At 36.4% G+C, this 20692-nt stretch overlaps 1 protein-coding gene across 2 annotated transcripts in view; it reads right to left on the bottom strand.

Annotated features, from left to right (window-relative positions):
- The window catches only part of SPAG9 (sperm associated antigen 9), a 33896-nt gene extending 16221 nt beyond the window's left edge, over positions 1-17675 (bottom strand). For both annotated transcript variants that reach the window (XM_010163260.1, XM_010163268.1), the window contains exons 1-11: positions 17377-17675; positions 13224-13377; positions 8983-9193; positions 8360-8459; positions 7161-7282; positions 4032-4089; positions 3297-3449; positions 3160-3211; positions 2603-2733; positions 1317-1373; positions 271-444 (exon numbers count right to left, since the gene is read on the bottom strand). In XM_010163260.1, coding sequence (XP_010161562.1) covers positions 271-444; positions 1317-1373; positions 2603-2733; positions 3160-3211; positions 3297-3449; positions 4032-4089; positions 7161-7282; positions 8360-8459; positions 8983-9193; positions 13224-13377; positions 17377-17537 — 1373 coding nt within the window. In that variant the 5' untranslated portion in view covers positions 17538-17675. The remainder of the gene's footprint in view (positions 1-270; positions 445-1316; positions 1374-2602; positions 2734-3159; positions 3212-3296; positions 3450-4031; positions 4090-7160; positions 7283-8359; positions 8460-8982; positions 9194-13223; positions 13378-17376) is intronic.
- Between the last annotated feature and the right edge of the window lie 3017 nt (positions 17676-20692).

Below are 20692 nucleotides of genomic sequence, written 5' to 3'. Positions count from 1 at the left end.
ATAAAAGTGTACCAAGTGTTGCCTATTGTGCCTAAATGCACTTTTATGAAAACTAGGGACATCTGCCAAACAGAATACTACTGCCAGGTACCCAGAATACTCATCCACTGCTGTGCGTTTCAGTCTGCACTATGTGGATTTCCTGTGTATCAACATTCACTTCAGGAGAACATTGCACTTCACTTTTCAGCAATGCTGTTTATCGTGGAGGATTACATGAGTAAGTACTTGATAGAGCATATCTAGTATTATAAAACCAAAATGCCTTACTCTTCGCTGAGGAATTCAAAGGCTTTAGATTTGTCACTGGGTAATTGAGATAAGGTGCTGCTTCTTTTCTTGACTGATGGAGTAATATGTGAGGTTGGAGCATTATATTTAACATTGACAGGAGGTTCTGGTTTCTTAGCTGTATTGCTAGATGAACTGAAGAGCCTGCTAAAACTAGAAGAAGAAAAAAAAATAAGTATGAGAGTTAAGATTTGTAGGATACATCCAAATTTTACTATGCAGGCAAAACTTTGCATACGCTAGCCTGCTCAAGCCAGTTAGACTAAGAAACTGGAGCTCAACATAGCAGCAGCCACCACACACTCAGCAACACACTCAAAGCGCAGAAACTCCTTGTCAGTAAGAAAAATTCTTAAATAATTATCTCATTTGTTCATCAAATTTAATGAGATCATCTTGAATGAACATCTACAGGGAACCAACAAAATTAGGATGTCAATATCATACTGGGAGGACAGTTTTATGAAGCAGATTAGTTCATGCACAGAGCAGTTTAAAACCCCCACTATATTCCAGGTTAAAACATAGAATAGGTATCAACAAACCACAACACCAAAAGGATTCTTTGACAAATATCTTGTTGTGAATAACACTGTTTTAAATTTAGAGAGATAGAAGTTAGAAAGGAAAAGTTAACAATCAGTAAGCTGTACTTCATAGAGGAAAAGGAAGCTGAAACAAACGCAACCCACACAAGCTATTCAAGTTTCTATTTTTCATGATAAAAAAGAATCCAGAAAAATGTTCAGAACAAGAGTCTTGGTGCATATTCAGCTAGAAAAAAAAATTTACAGCACTTTGGCATTTAACTTTACAAAGTGCACAGCCATTCACTACATGATGCAGCTTACGATACATTTTGTCCTCAAGAACAGTCTTACCGAGCTGGCATGCTAGGTAACAAGAGGAGAACAGTTAAGACATCTTCATCTTCTGAAAGATAGTTAGCTAACATACAAAAACGAATCAGCTAATTGGTTAGGGTCTTTTATATTTTTGCCAGCGAGTTGTGTTTCAATACTTACAACTGCCAAATGCTTGATCTCTTCTTTTCTTGCATGGCTGGATTTTCTCTTGATGCTCTACAAGAAATGAATTCCAAGTTTACTGAGTAAGCATTAATTAAAAAAAGGAAAGGAACGGAACAGTGTGTAACTCTTATTTAAAAAACCAGTATAACATGTGGAAAGTATCAAAGCCTGTTTCTTCACATTGCCACTTCTTTTCTGGTCAGAGCAAAATACTGAAATTCTCACTAGATTATCTGAAGTTACATAATAAACATCATCCACATTTATTTGCATCACAAACAACTGCAAGTGCTTTTCAGGCAGAAGAGAGAAATCTGTGTAATACTTTGCAATGGAAACAGCTAGAAGAAAGCAGCAAATGTTTTTAAATTCTTCTGCCTCCTGTTTTTTAATATTTTAACCATTGCCTTTTATATTAAAACCTCTTATATTTCAAAACATCAGTAAATAAATGATAAAGTGATGGTTCCTGAAGCCATAAATGCATTAACAGAGATAGATTTCTACAGAAGAAGCAGCTACAGAAAAGCAAGTGTATTTTCCTCTCTCAGACTCAAAATGGCTCACAGGTATTGAGGACAATTGAAACGATGCAATGCCATTGTTACACCTGACCGGCAGGCGGCACCAAGTGACACTGGGACCTCTGGATATGGACACGGCTGGGGGGATGTGACAAGAACGAGCGGGCCTGACGTCTGAGGCAGAAGACTTTTGTTTTTAAAAAATCATACTTTCCATACAACTCAATATTGAGGATACAAATAAGACCAGATCACCATCTTTATTGTTTATATGTAACAAACCTTGCACAATTTTAAAATCAAGGTTTTTTCCTGAATAACCCAAGTCTTTAAAAACAGATTACACTCAATGTGAAGACTGTATGTTATTCCTGTTTTGACATCTCAGCTGACAACTGGGCCCACTGCTTGAAGTTATGTGCACACATACACAGATAATTTTTCCTGCCCACCAAATTTATGTTATTTACAATTACTAAGTTTTGTAACCATTCCAAAATACACACATTTCTTCAAGGGATGCTTATTTCACATCATGTGACGTAACACATCTTCACTGAGGTCTCACCAAGAACCCATTTTGATGAGATAAGTTATATGCACATAACTTTAAAACAAACTTATTCATGGGCATGTGGGAAGACACAGAAGGGCAATTAAGGCCTCAAACTACTGACCAGATCACTCTGCAGCTAACAACTGAAAGCCTGTAAAATCCAAGGTGCTCTATCAAAGATTTTTAAAAGAGCCTTTTACCTTATCATCTCAGTCCACCGGACAGCTTCCTGAAGCTCCATCAACCTCTCTTTATACTGATTTCTTTCCATCAGAACACGGGCCATTTCAACACGAGTAAAACGCTTCCGCTGAGCCGTGGGGACATCACTCTGAACACACAAAAAAGCAAACATAGGACAAACAAAGGAGCACAGCAGGGCCTTGCAGAGTCAGCCTCTGCCTTCTGGTAAGAGTCAGTTTAGGGCACAATTCCAGATTCCAAATCATTTGGGGCTTTGTAAAACTAACTCAATTTTACCTTCCTCTCCTCCCATCCTTTGTATATAGTATAATCTGAATAAAAAACAATTCTTCAAAAAGAAAGTGAGACATAATAATGGACAGAGAGGAAGGAAAGAAAACCAGACATGCTCAGTTTACTTGTGTTCTTTCGATCTCCTATTTTTTTTATACATGGAGGAAATTTACTACTACTTAGTAAGCCATAAAGTTTAGTAAAACTCACTAAAAATGTGAGCTTCTAATGTCACACTGTGCATTATATGCACAAAATACACATATACACAAACACCTACATCATCATCCTCTTTAGCTTTCTGTCTTGCTTCCTCTGCTTCTGCACGAGCTCTAAATATAAAATAAAAACAGTTGCATTAGATACCACGGTGGGATTTTTTTCCTTTCTTTTTCACAACCATAGAATTAATCTTACTTTCTCAGTTCTTCTTCCAGTTCCTTGTTCTTCTCTTCCAGCTTTTGTTTTGCTTGTTTTACAGCCTCTAATTCACCTTGTAGTACATCCTTCTCACAGGTCAATTCATCCACCTTTGCTATCAAATCATTCTTCACTACATTCAGTGCATTTCTACACAAATATTTAAAATACACAGTTACAAGGATGACAGGTCTCATAGTTTAACTTCAGACTGATTTTATTCTTGAATTTGAAGACCTACAAATTTCTTACATAGAGCTGCTGTAAAAAGATAACAGCTTTCTAAAACAGGTCAAACCCTCTTCCCCCAAAACTCAAATGCTCAAACACATTCAAACTCCTGAATTAGAAAAAAGTACTGATAACTCAGAACAGTTTGCTTCGAGGGTGAATTCCTCATCAGTGCACCAATGGATGAGCATCTGCAGTTACAGATGTGTTTCTAACAGAAGAGGCAGGGAGTTGATTTCATTAGGACATAAAACTGCATTTCTTGTAGCCTTCCAAAGATAAAAGCAGCTTTTGCTTCCAAGGTCCTTAATTTCTAGAAGAATACCAACTAAGCTATATATTTAGCCAAATATACCTACAAATTCAAAATACTTATACCACCACTACTCTTAGAACTGAAAGCCCATTTGTATAATTTCAACTTTCTATGTAGAGAGATACTGAAGGTATAACAAAATAACAGAGAAAGTCAGTATTTTTTACACATGCATTCTCACTTACTTTGTCTCCAACAGCTGAGTGTTTTCCAAAATCAGGTTTTCAACCTCACGACCCATTCCTTTACAAAGGAAACAAACACACAAAATTAGCATTTAAAATTGATATTTTTACAAAACCTATGTTTTGCCATTGTCTAAAACCAGCTGAATTTTACGTATGACAAACTTGTCAGGAAAACTGTGAGCTATCCGAAGTTTCAGGACCTACCTTCTATAATTAGCTTTACCCTCCACCTTTGTCCCAAGCTGCCTTGACTAAAGCCTAAAGGCAACCCTGGCTCACCATGGGCTAGTGCTACCTCCACCTGTTCTATACATTTTGAAGAGGTTACGGTACCACTAAGTCAAAAACCAAACATGGAATTACTGGGGAAGTATTAGTCCACAAAAAGTTATATTTAAAATGCTTGACTGTCTTTTATACCACATTAGAAACAAAATATATCACTTATAGACACAAGACATGCTGGATTATAAAGCTCAGACTGCAAAAGCCCTGCAGATTTCCCCAGAGCAAATGATACCTTACCAAAGAAATTATGGTCTTTAAAGCCCATGCATTCCATGTAGAGCAAAAACGAGAACAAGAAACATTTCATGTAAGGTGTAGTATGGGTGAAGAGCAAGAAAATATTTAGACTTATGAAATAAGAGTGAATTAGAACAAAGCCATCACCAAAAATCTGAAGTGGAATGTGATGTGATTAGAAGCAGGATTTATATGAAAGACAGACATTAAAAGAAGTTAAGTTTGTCTTAACCGTTTCTATTGGTTAGACTTTTATTAAGTTCCTGATTTTTATCTGAGGTCTATCTCATTTTCTGTGAAATAATTTAGAAGCACAGTACTTGGAAGAAATGCTAAGGCATTCAGTAAGAGTTTCAAATTAACATGCTACTATGGAAAAAAGTGAACTTCACTCTTCAAGTAAATACTTCAATATTATTTAAATTTCTAGAAAATAATTTCTCATCCTATTGTTCGCATGCCTAAAATATAATTTGCAGGATTTTTAAAAGATAAACTTTCAGGCAGAAAATAATTATTTTACATCTTGCACAGCAAAATAATTACCAGAGTGATAAAGACAGAAAGCATGCTAATTCAAGATTAACACATCAAATTATAAAGATATCTTAATGGTGGAGGCCTTTTAAAACACTCTATGAACACAATCTTCTAAGAAACTTCAGTAAGAGAAGACTTAAAAGATATTTGGATAACAATAAAAAAGTATCTAAAAATAGACATGCAAGTCAAAGTTTCAGCTTTTGGAATTTCTCTCTGGCTTTTGGATTAAAAGTAAATGACATTAATAGTAAAGAAACTTAGATCAGCTATCGTTGCTTTATCAATATCTAGAGAAATCCCCTGCACTACAGTCATCAAGAGATTTTCTTCAAGTTGCTATTGTTTTTTAAATGTTTTCAGTACAAAAGTACCTAGGATCACTTCCAACAGGTTTCAGGATCCTTTATAATGCAAGAACAAAAACTAGAAAGCCAAGAGTGCAAAAGCAAAAAAAAAAAGTTACCAAGCAGGGAAAAAATGCAGAGAATGTATTTTATGAAAGCAGCAGCCAAGAACGCCTGACTAGAAAAGCAACAGATTTCAAATAATGTTTTTAAAAAAGAAGCATACACACCAGAATATTCCCCTGGGTATGCAGCCCAAGAGAAAACAGATTAGAGAATCCCAATTAACTGCTTTTACAGAGCTTCAAACTAAAATTTAATGCTCACTTAGAACAGATTCCAACTGAAACACATCAACTATCCTTGATGCAGATGACTTAAGTAACACAGAGCAACCTGGACTAATGGTTGTGCTCAACATGAAATCATGATTATATAGTAAAACTTTTAGATCAACACATTCTGCATAACAGATGCAGTTATAACAATGTGTTCATTTTGTACACACCAGTGTTCCTAGCAGTAGTTTTATGGAAATTGGTAATGAAGTCATGACAAACTTTTGATATGTTAACAGTGAAAAGTGTATTACTTTTGCCCATGGAAAACAAAGCATCTATTATCAAGAAATCCTGACAGTAATTTGATTTCTTTAAACAATTTATCACATAGCTAAGGGATGGTAGTTGCTATATGTTAGTACTTCTCCAGTATCTATATTTTTGCATGCAGAATGTGTCATTAGTTGTCCCTGTGACAACAGAGCACAAGAGCTTTGGATGAAGTATGTTCCAGCAAGGATGTGGTGGTTTTTGCTGCTCAGGATTCAAAGCAGCAGAGTGTGACAACAAAGAAAAACTATCTCAGACTGGAGATAGGCCCATTACTCATAGTGAGTAATACTTTGCAAAAATGTCACCTACTTGATGCAAAGAAAGTCTCTGGTGGAACATTGAACAATGAGAAATCCAGGTTGCACACACAACAGTTCTAAATAGTATCAACAATCTGTATTTTTGCCAGGTCAGACAACAAAAGCAAACAAACTGCTGATTTTCTGTATACAACCCATTTCTAAACCACACAGGAGTTGCATCTGCATTTTATACCTTCCATAGTACCAGCTTTCATTATTTCAAAATGAGGCCTGAACACTGATACAGCCAAAAATATCATTATGTTGTTTATAGAAAGATCCTTCTTTTAACAACCTTTTTGCTCCTGATCAACTCATATTCCCAAAACTTACATTTTGTTTCATCTGCACACAAGCAGGAACAAGCTGCCTAGGGGGAAAGAGAAATGTGGGTTCCCCCTCCCCCTTCAATTAATAGTTTGATTCTCAAATTGCCATCATTCTCCTGCAATCCTGTCTTACAAGTTCAATTCCATAGAGAGCTGATAAAGCCAGGCCATTACAGACTGGGCACAATCTGAATTAAACTACCTAAAACTAGTTCAAGATAAAAATCCTTGCTCGAGATAAAAATCCTAGTGTCAGAGAACATATAAGGAAAACCAAAATAGATAATAGTGTGAAAATTGCCACAAAAAGAAAGAACAAACACCCTCTCCTGTTTTTTTGTATTCCAATAACCACCTTAGGATGATACTCAAAAGATTTAAATGCAAATGAACCCTAACAGTAAATCCAGCAAGGATAATTAAGCACTCCACTAACAAGGAAAATTCCTCTTTAAATAACCTTTCTTACCCAGTAAATCTGCACCTTCATCCACATCTCCAATTAGGCCAGAACCAGCAGATGACAGCTCTTCAAAGAGTGACTCTGTATTACGGTCAAATGCTTTGTTCTCTATGCCTTTGGTAGGAGTGCTATTCAAAGAATTAAAACAAAGCATTAAAAAGCAGGAAGAAATCATCCCCACATTGAAGAAAGTCTGCTCCCCCCCAGAAGTAAAATTTTCAGCAGCTTTCAGTTGGCTTAGAAGCCACCCTTCTATTTAAATACTACTTTGGCATCAAGATCCCAAACTTGATGTGGCTGCTGATATTGAGCTGGTCAGGATTTTAATAAATTAAAGCATATCAAATTTTGGCATATAGAAATTCAACCCCGTCAGGTCTTAGTCAGTCCAAACACTTAAAGAACAGACAGCTCAGCCAAACTGGAAGTCATTTAGAGAACCAAACAGATATCAAAATATTCCTCTGGCCAGAAAGGGGGCTTCTTTCACACAAAGATCTTAACACCATTAAGATTCACTATACAAGGTCATTTTTTCCACCTCATCACAAGAATGAAACAGAAAGACACATAACATATTTGAAGGACTTGTGGCTAGACCCTAAATTTTTTAGGGCTTGCCTAGAAGATCAGGCACTCCCCACACTACTAAACCAGCACTTGTTTACTTTTTATGGGCTTTAGAGCTTTAGAAAGAAATGTTATCCTTCACAAGCAAAAACTGCAAACAAGCAGACTCATGCAAAAGCGTTCTGCTAACCCTAGGATTTCACCATCAGAATCTGATAAATCAATGCTGTAACATTTGCAAAGTCAGTCATAAATCTAGATTTTACAGATATGGGTGAAAACACAAGGGCCCAGCTTGGAAACTGCTAGTACCTTGAAACCTTGAGCTAGGGAGAAAAGGCTTCTTGGTATTGAGCCTTTGCTTGAAATACAGAAAGAATATTTCAGAATGCTTAAGTCTGCTGTAATATGAGGTAACCTGAACATTCATCACGTGTAGCAACAGAATTAAGAACTGCTGTTGCACTTAAAAACTCCTGAGGAATTTGGAAAAGTAAGGTCACAGAAGTAGGAGATTCATTACATAATGCATGATCTCAGTCTGGTAAAATTCATAAACAAGTCACAAGTTCAAAACCAAAGCCTGGTACCTTCCAAAAATGGTCTTCCTACTCAAATCACAACACACAACTTACCTAGAACCCTTATATCCACTGAGATCTTTATCCATATCCAACTCTGGAGTTGACTCAATGATTGCCTGAACTTCAGATTTTTCTTCATTTTCATTTCCACCTAGGCAAAAGCAAGCAGTATGTCTCCACAAAACAAAAATCACTGTGACGTATGACTTTATCTACATGTGGTCGTTATTAAGCAATCACCAAATAAGTAGACTTCCGTTCAAAGATTTATTATGGTAATTAAATTAGAAGACCTATGGATTTTCATACTCCAGTGCAGACACTGAAATTTCTAAGTCTCTCCTGAATTTAGCTTATGTCATCCAATGGTAGTTATTTCTCACTATTTCTGCAATTGAAACCAAGCAAATGACTACCATCTCATGACTTTTTGTGTCTAGATGAGTGCCACTTCTGCTGTTTACAAGGAAATGTCACAAATAATTCTGATTCTAGAAAAATAAGGACTAAAGCCGCCAATAAACAACAGACTTGTATTTCTTACTAATATTCTGTACCCTAAAAACATTGATTTAAAACCCCATTTCTCATGTGGCACAACAATTAAGATATTTCATAATGGATTAAATATAAGGTCTATAGTAACTATATACTAAAAAGTTAAGGCAGCTCACCAGTGGACACATTTCTTGTCTCTTGAGCTACCTGTACTTCAATATTCTTGCTTATATCCGGCTTCTCATTCGGCATATCTGTGTCCTTTGCAAGCCCTTCAACATCTTCCTTTTGAGGAGTTTCAGCAGGCAGTACAGGTACATCTGAAGCAGCTGCAGACGCTGGAGTAGTAGATTTTGAGCCTGCTTGGCTAACATCAGAGAGCTCATCCTAAAATTGAACATTACCATTTAAAAAAATGAATATAAAGTATTATTGGAAGAGTTAAGTGTAGAAACTAAAGAACAAACACCAAAATTACTGTATTTTACTGAAGAATATGCAAATGCAAAGAAACCTGGATGGAATGGAAAGAATACCTTAAGCCACTGTTGCCAAATTAATCTTCAGACTACAGCGGTTTCACTTCTTTTAAGGCAGTAAAAGCTACATAAACACGCTCCTATTTTTAATACTAATGGTTTATTTCAGTTGATAATTATAGCCACAACTTGGTGTTTTTCTGTTAAGTCTTCCAGACGACAGGCAGCATTCCCATATTAATAATCCTTCTAGATGCACAATGAACAGCTGAATCTTCCCAAAGCTGTTATAAAATTTTTAATTGCTCAAAATGTGCATGATATCTTAAAATACCTTCTTAAAAAGTAGACGTTGAAACACTGATGCAGAACATGTATTTAACTGATACAAAAGTATACTATTTGCAAGCACTTCACTCAAACTGGTTTTATGCACTTTCCAGTCTGAACTGGAAGCTCTGGGTGACATTGGGAATAAGACACTGAATTGCAGTGACTACTTGTTCAGCTAGATTTCAGCTCAACTATGGAACATCAGTAAATAGCTCCTTCTTAGAAGCCAGTTCCTGGCAACAGTTTACATTACAGTGATATTGCATGAAGAACCACAATGAACTAGGACAGGCCTGCAGCAGGCACTGTGTTTGAGGGCAGGCTGGACTGTGTTTGATATAACTACAGGATACTACCTGATAATACTAATAATACTTTTCTGGGAGCCCTTGTCTCCTTTCATTCACATTTCACTCCTCACTCATGACCACAGCTGCACCAGCATCTAGACATCTTGACAATGACTTAAATAGCACTTAACAGCAAACAAGATCTCACTGCAGATATGGAAACAAATTGGTCTGTTTAGGTCAATATTTTCTAGCTTATAGCATTAGAGGAGTCTCCTTGGGAAAAACCAAGATCCAACACTGAGGCTGGTATGTGCAAAAGGAAGGCAGGATGGCAAGTTTTGATAAAAAGTTCTTTTAGGGTTTGTTTGGGAATCAGAGGTGAAAGAAGGCTCCCAGACTAGTCTGTGACATTTAAAGAGAACATATCTGTTAGCTCAGGAAACCTAAACTCGTCAAGAATTAAGTTTAGATTTTGTGAAGCATGAACTGCTTCATCGTACTGCTAACAACCCTTTTTGAGAAGGAAGTGAAACTGAATTTTAAAGTTATCAAAAAAAACCCAAGAGAGCTCTGCATATAGACACACATTCTCTCATTTGTACTTAGCTAAGATTGCGAAGTATTGTAATTTCTAAATTTTTACTTTTGGAACTTCCTGGAAAGATACAATTTTAATTTTTGTGGGCAGGGAGGAAAACACATTTATGTATATCAGCGTAAGTGCAAATCTTGCATCCTATAGTGACATCCCCACATGGAATGTGCAAGTTCTAGAGACAAAATTCAGCACTTTCAAGACCTGCCTACCATTTACTTCCAGTTTTCATCCTTTTTTAGTAAATTCCCAAATAATCAATTATTCATATATTTGGATGAAATTATTCAGAAATATAGTCAACTAACAGACACCTCTAAAAGAATAAAACATATACACTTACCCATAGTTATACAAGGCAACAAAACCAACATATGAAAGAGTTTAAGAGATATGTCATGTCCAAAATAAAAGAAAAAAGCTACACAATTTAGCCAGTTGCCTTTTGAATTGGTGAAGTTCAGCCGCTGGATTTACACTTCAGCAAGCAGATACAGAAGGGAGGAAATGGTATCCTTTACCAAGGGAATCTGGAGTTCACACAAACAGGGAAGAAAACCACAACAGAGCTGCTGGCTCTGTTCAAACATTTCTACATCTTTGTATTCCAAAAGCATTCACTAACTGATGCAGCACAGTTTGATCACTGACTTTCACACACAAAGCTCAAGAAAAACAGCTTGACAGCACAAGAGAAAACAATGAAGAAAATGGTCCTTTCCTTAAAGGAATTTCAAATAATCTCATCTATTTTATATTTCTGAGTTCATGATGTACTGTAATTTTTTTTTTTAGCTAACTCTTGGAAACTATACTGATTAAACTATTATGAATGTTTGTTCTGGAACTAATGAAAATTAAATACAATTCCATTAAGTGACAATGAATTAATCAAAATATCTAATGCTGTGTTGACTTAGCAAATCTGACTTTTTTGGCAATGTTGCCGAAAAACTTTTCCTGAAAAAAGAAAAACTAGTTTAAAAACTAGATAATTAAATCTGAAGAAATAGCAGCTCATCTGTAATGCTTTGCAGAAATAAGCAGAAGAGAATGAATGGTACATAATTGTATGTTGTCTTACAATGATATCCAGCAATGTCACTGCCATACAAGCTACAGGATACCCAGTCTTTTTAATCTGGATTTCTCCCTGACACCTACTCTTTGTGATACTTTTAGAGGAAACACTGATCATTAATGAAATGCTCATGTGAAGACAGATGCCTGAAAGCAGCAGAATCTTGCTTGTGCCTTATACTTGATGTTAAAAGTATTTAGAGGAAATAAAAGTATTAGGGAAAAAAGTTTCACATTCTGGTTATGACTTCAATGTATCACGTTATTCAATAAGTTCACTTCAGAAGTACTTTACATTTGCAGTTAAAAAGCAAAGATGCTGCTTTGGATTTAAGGAACTTACTCCGACTAACCAGGTTTGAAAAATTACAGTCTGTGCTGTTTTGCAGGTTCTCTTTTAGCAGTGCATTATTTTTAGAAGAATTATAACAAGAAGCCTATTTTGACAATATATAATAATCAATATAATTTTCTGAGAAGATACAATGGAATCAAGAGCCTTCCCTTTACACCTCATCTCCACTTACTCTTAGTCATAACTTTTAAGTTTATTTCAGTCAGGTCTCCTAAAGTCTGACAATTTATTAATGTTAACTGACACAAGACAATGGGAATAGAAGAAATTTAAGATCCAAAAATGGTCCTAGACAAGAGTTTGTTATGTGAAAAATTTTTAGATCCAAACTCCTGTTGTCAACTTTGATATTTTTAAAATTAACCTTTCCTTACATTTCCCATTATCTCCATATGACCTCTATGCAAACAAAAAAGTCTGGGTTCCTATTATGTCTGAATAGGGTTTTTTTTTAATTCTTACCAGTTTAATATTCCTCTGCTAGGTATTAAGTTCACTTAGGAGGAAATTCCCCTCAGCTGTATGGCTTTACCAAAATAACTGTACATCCACAGTCTTCTAAAAAACCTCATCAACATAAAGATCGAGGGAGGCTTTACACATTCTGGAGTTCTTCCCCCTGCAGATCCCTCCTCCCACTGCACTGTTCGTGCACCCTCGTCCCGACTGCCAGATCCATCACACTCCAACACCACTCCCCCGTTTTTCCATTTCTGCAGCTTGTTCTATGCCACCCTCTCACTGTTGGAACACAGAACAATTGCAAGAATTATAGCCAAGCTACATGCAAGGGAAATCATAATCACAGGCTAATTTAGGACTCTTAGGTCATTCTCAACTCTGTGGTATACCTACGCTACACGCCTGATAGTAGGCAGAGACTATGTTAAGAGTACTGCCTGTGTAGCAATCAAAGCTTTCCTTCCAAAAGGATATTAAATCAGCAGACCTATTTGCACCATCTAGTTACATATCTAGCGTGTAAAGAACAAGTGACTGACCTTTGGAAAGAGTCTTTAATCAGAAAGAAAAAACCCACTCCTGTGAGTATGAGGAGAACTAGCCTCTATTACTATTCATTTGGAATATGCAACTCAAACTCCATTTCTTCCAGTAAATAAGTTCCCTCAAAGCTAATGAGCAAGTAACACACTTGGCTCATATGAGGATGATTTAGGGTTTTCCCTCCTCCCCTTCAACTTGCTTTTTCTCCCACCAAGGATCTGTAACCTGTTTATGGGAGTTTGTCCTAACACACAAGGGAGCCGAGCTGAGTGCTCACCTTTAGGCTTGTGTGGGACCGTGGCTGGCTTAGCTCATGGAATTTCCAGTGCTCTGACCCAGGCGTTTCTCCAGCTTCTCTCTGAGTTTCAGGTGTAAGTAGTGCATCTCCTGGAGGTAACGGGAATATGCCCAGTGATATCGGACGCTCCTTTCTGTTTGAAAGAGAGACAAGTTTCATCAGCCATTTCAGATGTCACACAGTTTATTTTCATGTAGGTCTTTGAAATCAGCAGGGAAGTGGTAAAATAATAGGTTCAAACATTTATACACTACTCTCTATTAAATATACAACGCGCTGTACATATTTTGTATTACAGCACATAATTCCTCTTTTCACATTATTTAATTACAAATAGTCTATTCCATGCCTTTAGGCAGCAGTTATTGATTGCACTAAAGCTAGTCTATAGTAAACAAGTTTTACATAAGTGGAACACCAATAGTAGTGTAAGATGAAAATGTTTCCTTATTTCAGACTAAATTACAGTTTTCAGTAACTACTCTTAAAAATATAATTTTGTACCTTTTTTTTTTGCAAGATGCACTACCACATAACTTCTACAACAGTCAACAGCTAAATCATTAACTGAGGCACTTATGAAAGTTGTAAACAATCAGCTTAAAGTCCAACTCCATAAAATTTATGGTATTTTTCTTCTGAAGATGACATGAATTACATGGATTTGTATAACTAAAAAAACTGGGTCAAGGAATTACTGATGTTAAAACTAGCCCAGCCAAAAACTGTGTAGTTTCAACCAAAAAAAACCAGTTTAGCACTCCACTTCACCCTAAAGCTGCTCTCCCATCTCTGCTGTCTTGATCACTTCTCTACTGCAAACAACATTTGGAAATTCCAAAGCTTCACATAAAAAAAAAAAAAAAAAAAAAATCCCCGAGTCAATCTTGCTGTCAGTAGTGTGATCAGTGAACAAAAAGATTAATTCTTCCTGCTAGCAAGAGACAAAAAACATTGGGCAGAACACAACTCACAGGATGCTACAGCCAGCCCTGAAAAGGAAAAGTATCAGCCGGGCATAGAATTGAGATAAAGCAAAGTATTTGTTCAGTCAGAACAATGACATACAGAAAAAAAGGCCTGTAATCAACTAGCACAACTTTAAGTATAATAAAGACAGAACATGAAAGTGTGCACATGTGAAGGCAGAAAATTATGCTTCTTATGAAAGTATCACCTGTAAGTACCCCTGCAGAGACAATCCAGACAAAATATTAAGATTTCATAGAATCACAGAATGTTGTGAGTTAGAAGGGATCTCACATTCTAGCATTATAGAAATCAAATCACAACCACATAGAATTTCTTTTGCATAGCTTTTCACAAATTAAACATAACCTAGGTGGAATTCTGTGCAGAATTAGTAGCTGTATAGAAGTTAATATGCGAAAATATGAAAGGGAATGTTGAAAAACAAAAGGAAAAGCTAAGTATTTCTGTGGGGTTTTTGTCGGGTTTTTTTGTTTTATTTACTTAGGAAAAAAAGGTAGTCAAGAAGGGATTGTATTTAGCAATTAAGCAGTAAACTCCTTTTGGTAAGTTTTACATTGCTAAAGAAAAACGATGTTTGAAGAGTAAACAATTTTAATTGTCATGAACCCTTCCAGTACAGGTGTACAAAGATGTTACCCCTCACAAAAATCTTTGCAACTAATTCTCGCATTGCTCATACCTTGGCCTTTCATAAATATTATTCCAAGTTATATTGTTAATTTAGAAGCAGTTTAGCAGAGTAAAGTAGGCAACAAAGAAAGGAAAGCAAAATCAGTCAGGGTTACAACATAAAAAGCATCAGATACTGTCCCAGCATCTGTAAACTAACTGTGCTGAAAAATCTTCATGAAAAATAGCCACAGAACTGAACAGAACTTGATTCTGACCATTCCCTCTATTGTAACAGGTTCTGCTTTTCTTTAGATTTCCCACAACTCTAATGTGTGCGGGGAACAAAAGACATACCACATAAGCTTTGATTATGTTAAAAGACAGACTGAAACCATTTCATTGGTTAAGAAGTCCAGCAACAAAAAGGAAAGAAAAGCTGCCGTTCAGTGGCAAAGCAAGGCAGCGATAAAGCGGGCTTTGTGAGGGGCCCTTCCCTGCGGAACACGCCTCCCGAGCAGTGCTCCAGAGCAGATTTGCTTACTCGCAGGATATGCCACAAAGCTGATCTTCTTTGCAGTCTTCAGAAGAAAGAATTTAAACAAAATGAGCAGCCGCCCCCCCCCCCCCCCCCCCCAAAAAAAAAGTTCTCAACTGACATTTGCTTTTTTGCAGAATAGTTTTAAATAAATTTTCTAGTGAACCCATTTTGATGTGCTAACACACAGCTCAGGTGCCCTGCAGGACTACACAGCCACTGAAGGTTGAAAAGGGCACTTGTTTTGAGGATGAAGGCTATTAGATGAACATCTGCATTAAAAGAAGGTATTTGAATAGGCTGAAGGAATTTCAACTCACTTCACTAGCTGTTGACCAGAAAGCAAAGAACCCTTTCTACTCCCCCAACAAATATGTGAAAATACTACAGTAAGAATGCAGGCACATGTTTTAAAAGCCTAAACTAATATTCTGAAATGATGTATTGAAGCATTTACAGGAACCTTTAGGATAAGCAACCAGATGCTCTGTTCTAAAATCCAACTAGTATTAAAAAAATTGAAAAAATTCTTCTACGATTAGATTCCTTCACCCTTTATTTTTATATTTTTAAATGAGTAAGAGACTAAGGAACTGAATTCCAAATCCTGTAATTCCTAAAACAAATTACTATGTAAGAGAAAAAGCATTGCTTCCCAAAACCCCTCAAAACCATTAAATATTCTCCAGGGGAGCAAAAGCACATTACAAAAAAAACTATTACTTAAACCATCTGACTATTTAAATATATTTAAAAAAAAAAAAATCTAATAGAAGTTATTGAATACGCAGTATAATATTTTGCTTTGCCTTTTTTAAAGTTGGGGGTTATTTATTTTGAGTCTGTTTTTTCCCTGCTTTTAAAGAAACACAGCCTTATTAAGTAGATCAGTCTACAGAGTTACACTTTAAATTTATTTTATTTCTTTATATTTAAATATTCATACACATTTATTATCAGTTATTAATAATTGGTATTTCTTTTATCTATTGATTGGCTTCAAACCTCCAGAATAACCCTTCTGTGCTCAGAGACCCAAGTTAAAAGCAAACTACCACAGAAAGCCTACATGCACCATGTATTAAGGAGAAAAAGTCACATAGCTCTTAGAGAACACTATTTTCCAGCATTTTTCCCTTTTAAAATAAAGTTTACTATGAAATTTATAACCACAATTAAAGTATGTCAAGCTTTCAGATTAGAAAGCTACATTTTAAAACTTTTCCAGCTGTTTTACATTTGTAATTACAGTACTAAAACATGTCAAGATTACTTTTGGTCACAATATTCTAATACATCTCTGTTACTGCTCCAGGCAACTAGGACACACAGAACATAACTTGAGGGGGGGACAGACAGAGTTGGCAGCTTGCCATACAACTATAGAAAAAGAGGAGAGGATAACATTTGGCTGAACAATAGTGAATAGGCATTAAGAACTCTAATGCTTAAATAATGAAAGATTTTTTTTTCCCACCAACCAATAATCAGATTTTTTTAAAAAATAATGCGATCAAGTAATTACTGGTTTGTTTTTTTTTTCAGCAGACCATTTATTAACTGATCCTACGTAACTGATTAAAAAAAAGGAGTGAAATTTAACAGTACAAGGCCTCAGATGGCATACATTTATGGCTATACAAGATCAGCCAAGTACCTGACAATACACTGAACATGAGCTTTACCCACATTAACATCACAGGTTTTTTTGCAGGTTATAGTAATCCAATGTAATAGCTTTCAAAAAAAAAAAAACCAAACAAAAAACATAAACTGACCTTGTACTTGCTTAAATAAAAGGTAATGGAATTTGAGTGTATAATAAAAAATTACATTGCCATATTCCATTCCAATATTATGTTTGCAAAATAATTTGAAATTCAGGTACAATTTACATTTCTAATTGATCCTTGCTCTTTCTCTTTGTAAAGAAAGCAGAAAGCAGAGAAAAAGCAAGAGTACATGAAGCCAAGGTTCAGTAGGTCAGAGTACCTGAGTATCCTTGGTAGGTTCTGCGTCAGAGCTGGCACACCAGTAGAAATAGAAAAGTGCACAAGCAGCAAAACCGAGAGAGACACCAAGATAGCAGAATTAATGACCACCGCCCCGCCAACGAAGCCAAACACAAATAGCAGCATGCATCCAGGATTCATGGCGCTGCGCTGGCATGGTGAAACGCCGGAACCAAGAAGGCTACAGAGGGGCCGAGGGTGTATCTTTGTAGGCAAAGTCTGTCATTCAGCCGCTGCCACAAAAACAATGCCATCAGCAGCAGCTTTCCACTCTTCTGCAGCAGCTCCAGAGCAATGACATCACCGCTCTCCTCCCCCTCGCGCCGGGAACTGCCGGGCTCCTCGCAGCATCTATGCAGCGACGCAGAGACACAGCCAGCCCTGGAGTTATTCTCCCCTCCTTCCACGCAGAGTTCATAGGCTAGAAAGCTTCAAAATCTGCATAATACATTCACACCAAGCCCTTAGAACAAATGGGTACCACGATACGCACCTTCATCGACCTGTGCACAAAGCAATGGCAGATATCAATTATTTTGGGACAGCTGCTGACATTTTCCCTGCCTACCTGGATGCAAACACTCAAAAAAGGTGAAATTGGTCAAGACTAATGCACAAAGTATATCTCAATGTTTAGCAGTACAACAGCAAAAACCTCTTTCTACTGATTTCTACCCTATTCTCTTACTGCATTCCAATCATACAACAAATCTTTCTGATTCAGCCGAACCGTTGTTGTAGGATTAAAGAACAAAGTCTTGCAAAGACAAATGAATGGATTTTTTTCTTTCATTTCAGAGTGAGAGCATAATAAATAGCTTACCTAATTCTACTGTGTGTTGTGGATTCTAGCTGATCACCCCCTGTTAGCTGATGAAGTTTGGTTCTTTCCAAGTGCTCCATATAATTGTGAATCATCTGTTTAAAATGACAAGAGAAACAGCAAGAAATATTTAATATCTTTTATTTTTACTACAACTGTGTAATTCTTGGCCAACACAATATAACCTTCCCCTGTAATGCTAAAAATAGTAAAAGCACTCAGAAACATTAAAGAAATAAAGAAAGAAACAAAATTATACAGTGTGTAAAACCACAAACCAGGAGAGAAGCCCACAATAAATAAAAAAAAATTGGAGAGCTTACTTGTGCATTCATGCACAGGAAACATCCTAAGGGCACACAAAGTGTATATGATATTACAAATGAGTTTTGAACTCATGTTCAGAAGTGCCATGTTCAAATCCATTTCAGAGGCTGTTTAACAGATATGCAGATGTCCAACAGATATTAAACTTTACGACATGACACACAACACATTTTGCTATAGCCCAACTGCAAAGAACTGCAAAGGTCAGGCAATATGCACCTCAAATATTAAACATAATGAATCTACAAATGAAGAATCAGATTATTTCTATAGAGAGAAATACAAAGCCAGCATCTCTCCTCTTTTTTCTCCCAACGTCCAAATAAATTTAAGTTCACTTATAGAGAATACAGAAAGCTCTGATTTTAAATTATCTAGACTGACATCTCATAAAAGGACCAGGTGCCAGCGAATTTTTAGCACTCGAGAAGAGCTTTGCTTCTTTGCTCACTTTCTTTGAAGACAGACAGCCACAGGCCAACATGCTGACGCCTGCAGTCATGACTTATTTAATGAAGCCTGATTCCAATCAGCCAAAGGATGATGCTACTCAGATGTAACTGATCCAGGATGTGCAGGGAGAAGTAGGGAGAGGTATGTCTGCATTGCTCCAAAAGGTTAATTTGGATACAAGTCTTTCAAATGAAAACTGGGAAAGCCTGAAGAGAAGCCTACATGACATTTGATATTTTTAGCATTTTTTTTCCTGCACTCACATTCAAAGATGAACAGGGCATTTGGAATGAAAAAAAAGAAACAAAAAAACCTCCCAAAACCCAAACAAAAAAAAAAAGGGGGAAAAGAAAAAGAAAGAAAGAAATCAGGTGTACTGCAGAAGAATTTAGTGTACTGTCCTGAGGCATATTCAGGCCACATCTCAAAGGCCTCTTCTAGGAAAAAAAAACTTCTTCTGTAAAATTGTAATTTCTTCTGCTGTTCTAGAAAGGGTATACACACACTTTTAATACAGTGTTATTAACGGGCGTTTGTACAACCAATATCACATAACCTTTTATCTTGAGGACAGTTGTATCCATCAGGACTGAACTCAGCAGGACCTGGAAATCTACACCTACGTGTTACTTTCAAGTCAGGGCTGATGTGTCCAGTGCCAGTAAGCTGGGACTTCAGATGCTCCTAACATCAGTTAACATCAGCTTCTCCACAAACACTGCTCACCAGCATTAGCTATATATAAATATACTCTTAGTCAGAGATTTTTTGGTAGAACGAACTGGCTTAAGATATCCTGATGGATGGTCTAAAAATCAGTAATTTATATGGTAAATACTTGTTACACACAGATCCTGGTTTTCCCAGCATTCACCTGAACTAATTAATATAATTCAGACCAGGGGAAAAAAAACCTTGCTATTTTTAGAGAAACATTACATAATATACTTTAACTGCTGTCAAAAGCTTACAAAATTTATACTCCAACAAAACGATACAAATGCAGTGTTTTAGGACCACCTGATTTGCTTTCTGAATTTTATTTAATGCTTGCTCACACACAGAAGCAATCAAAAGAGTTGAAAGCTCCACCTTCAACTATTCACATTTCTTGGTTTTTCTCTTTCCACCAAGCAATCAAAATTAGGTGTTCCAATGGATTTTGTGCATAATTTTACACAATAAGTTTATTATAATCCAAATTAATTTAGAAATTCCAGGGAAAAAACCTCAATGCATAACTTTGAAATGCACATTAGACCATTCTGTATCCTGTTCACGTATCCCCCTCATGGGAGGGAGATACTACTGAAAAGAAGCTGACCTGCCTGCAAACACTTCCAATTGTAGCACATCAATTGGTTTCTCAAAGAAAAATTTTAAAGAGAACATCTGTGCAGTTTTTAGCTAGTGAACAGAAGCTGTGTAACCAGTACCTTTCCAGGGAACAACGAACACATGGGGGAAAAAAAGAGTAGGGTCAGTAAAACCCACACAGCTTTCATGTTTTGCAAAGTACATGGTTTAACCTACTTTCTTCCCTCCCCTCAGTCTATTCTTTTGTTTACTGAAATGTCTCATCATATTTATTACCCACATACAGAGACTAGAGGGCAGGTCAATTTAAAGGATTATATAAGTTCAGAATTGTTCTGCGAATGAAAATGATGCTGATAGTAAGATAAGCAAATCT

The sequence above is a fragment of the Antrostomus carolinensis genome, unplaced genomic scaffold (genome assembly GCF_000700745.2).
Source record: "Antrostomus carolinensis isolate BGI_N321 unplaced genomic scaffold, ASM70074v2 scaffold3500, whole genome shotgun sequence".
NCBI lineage: Eukaryota > Metazoa > Chordata > Aves > Caprimulgiformes > Caprimulgidae > Antrostomus > Antrostomus carolinensis.
This window is presented reverse-complemented; position numbering and strand designations above follow the sequence as displayed.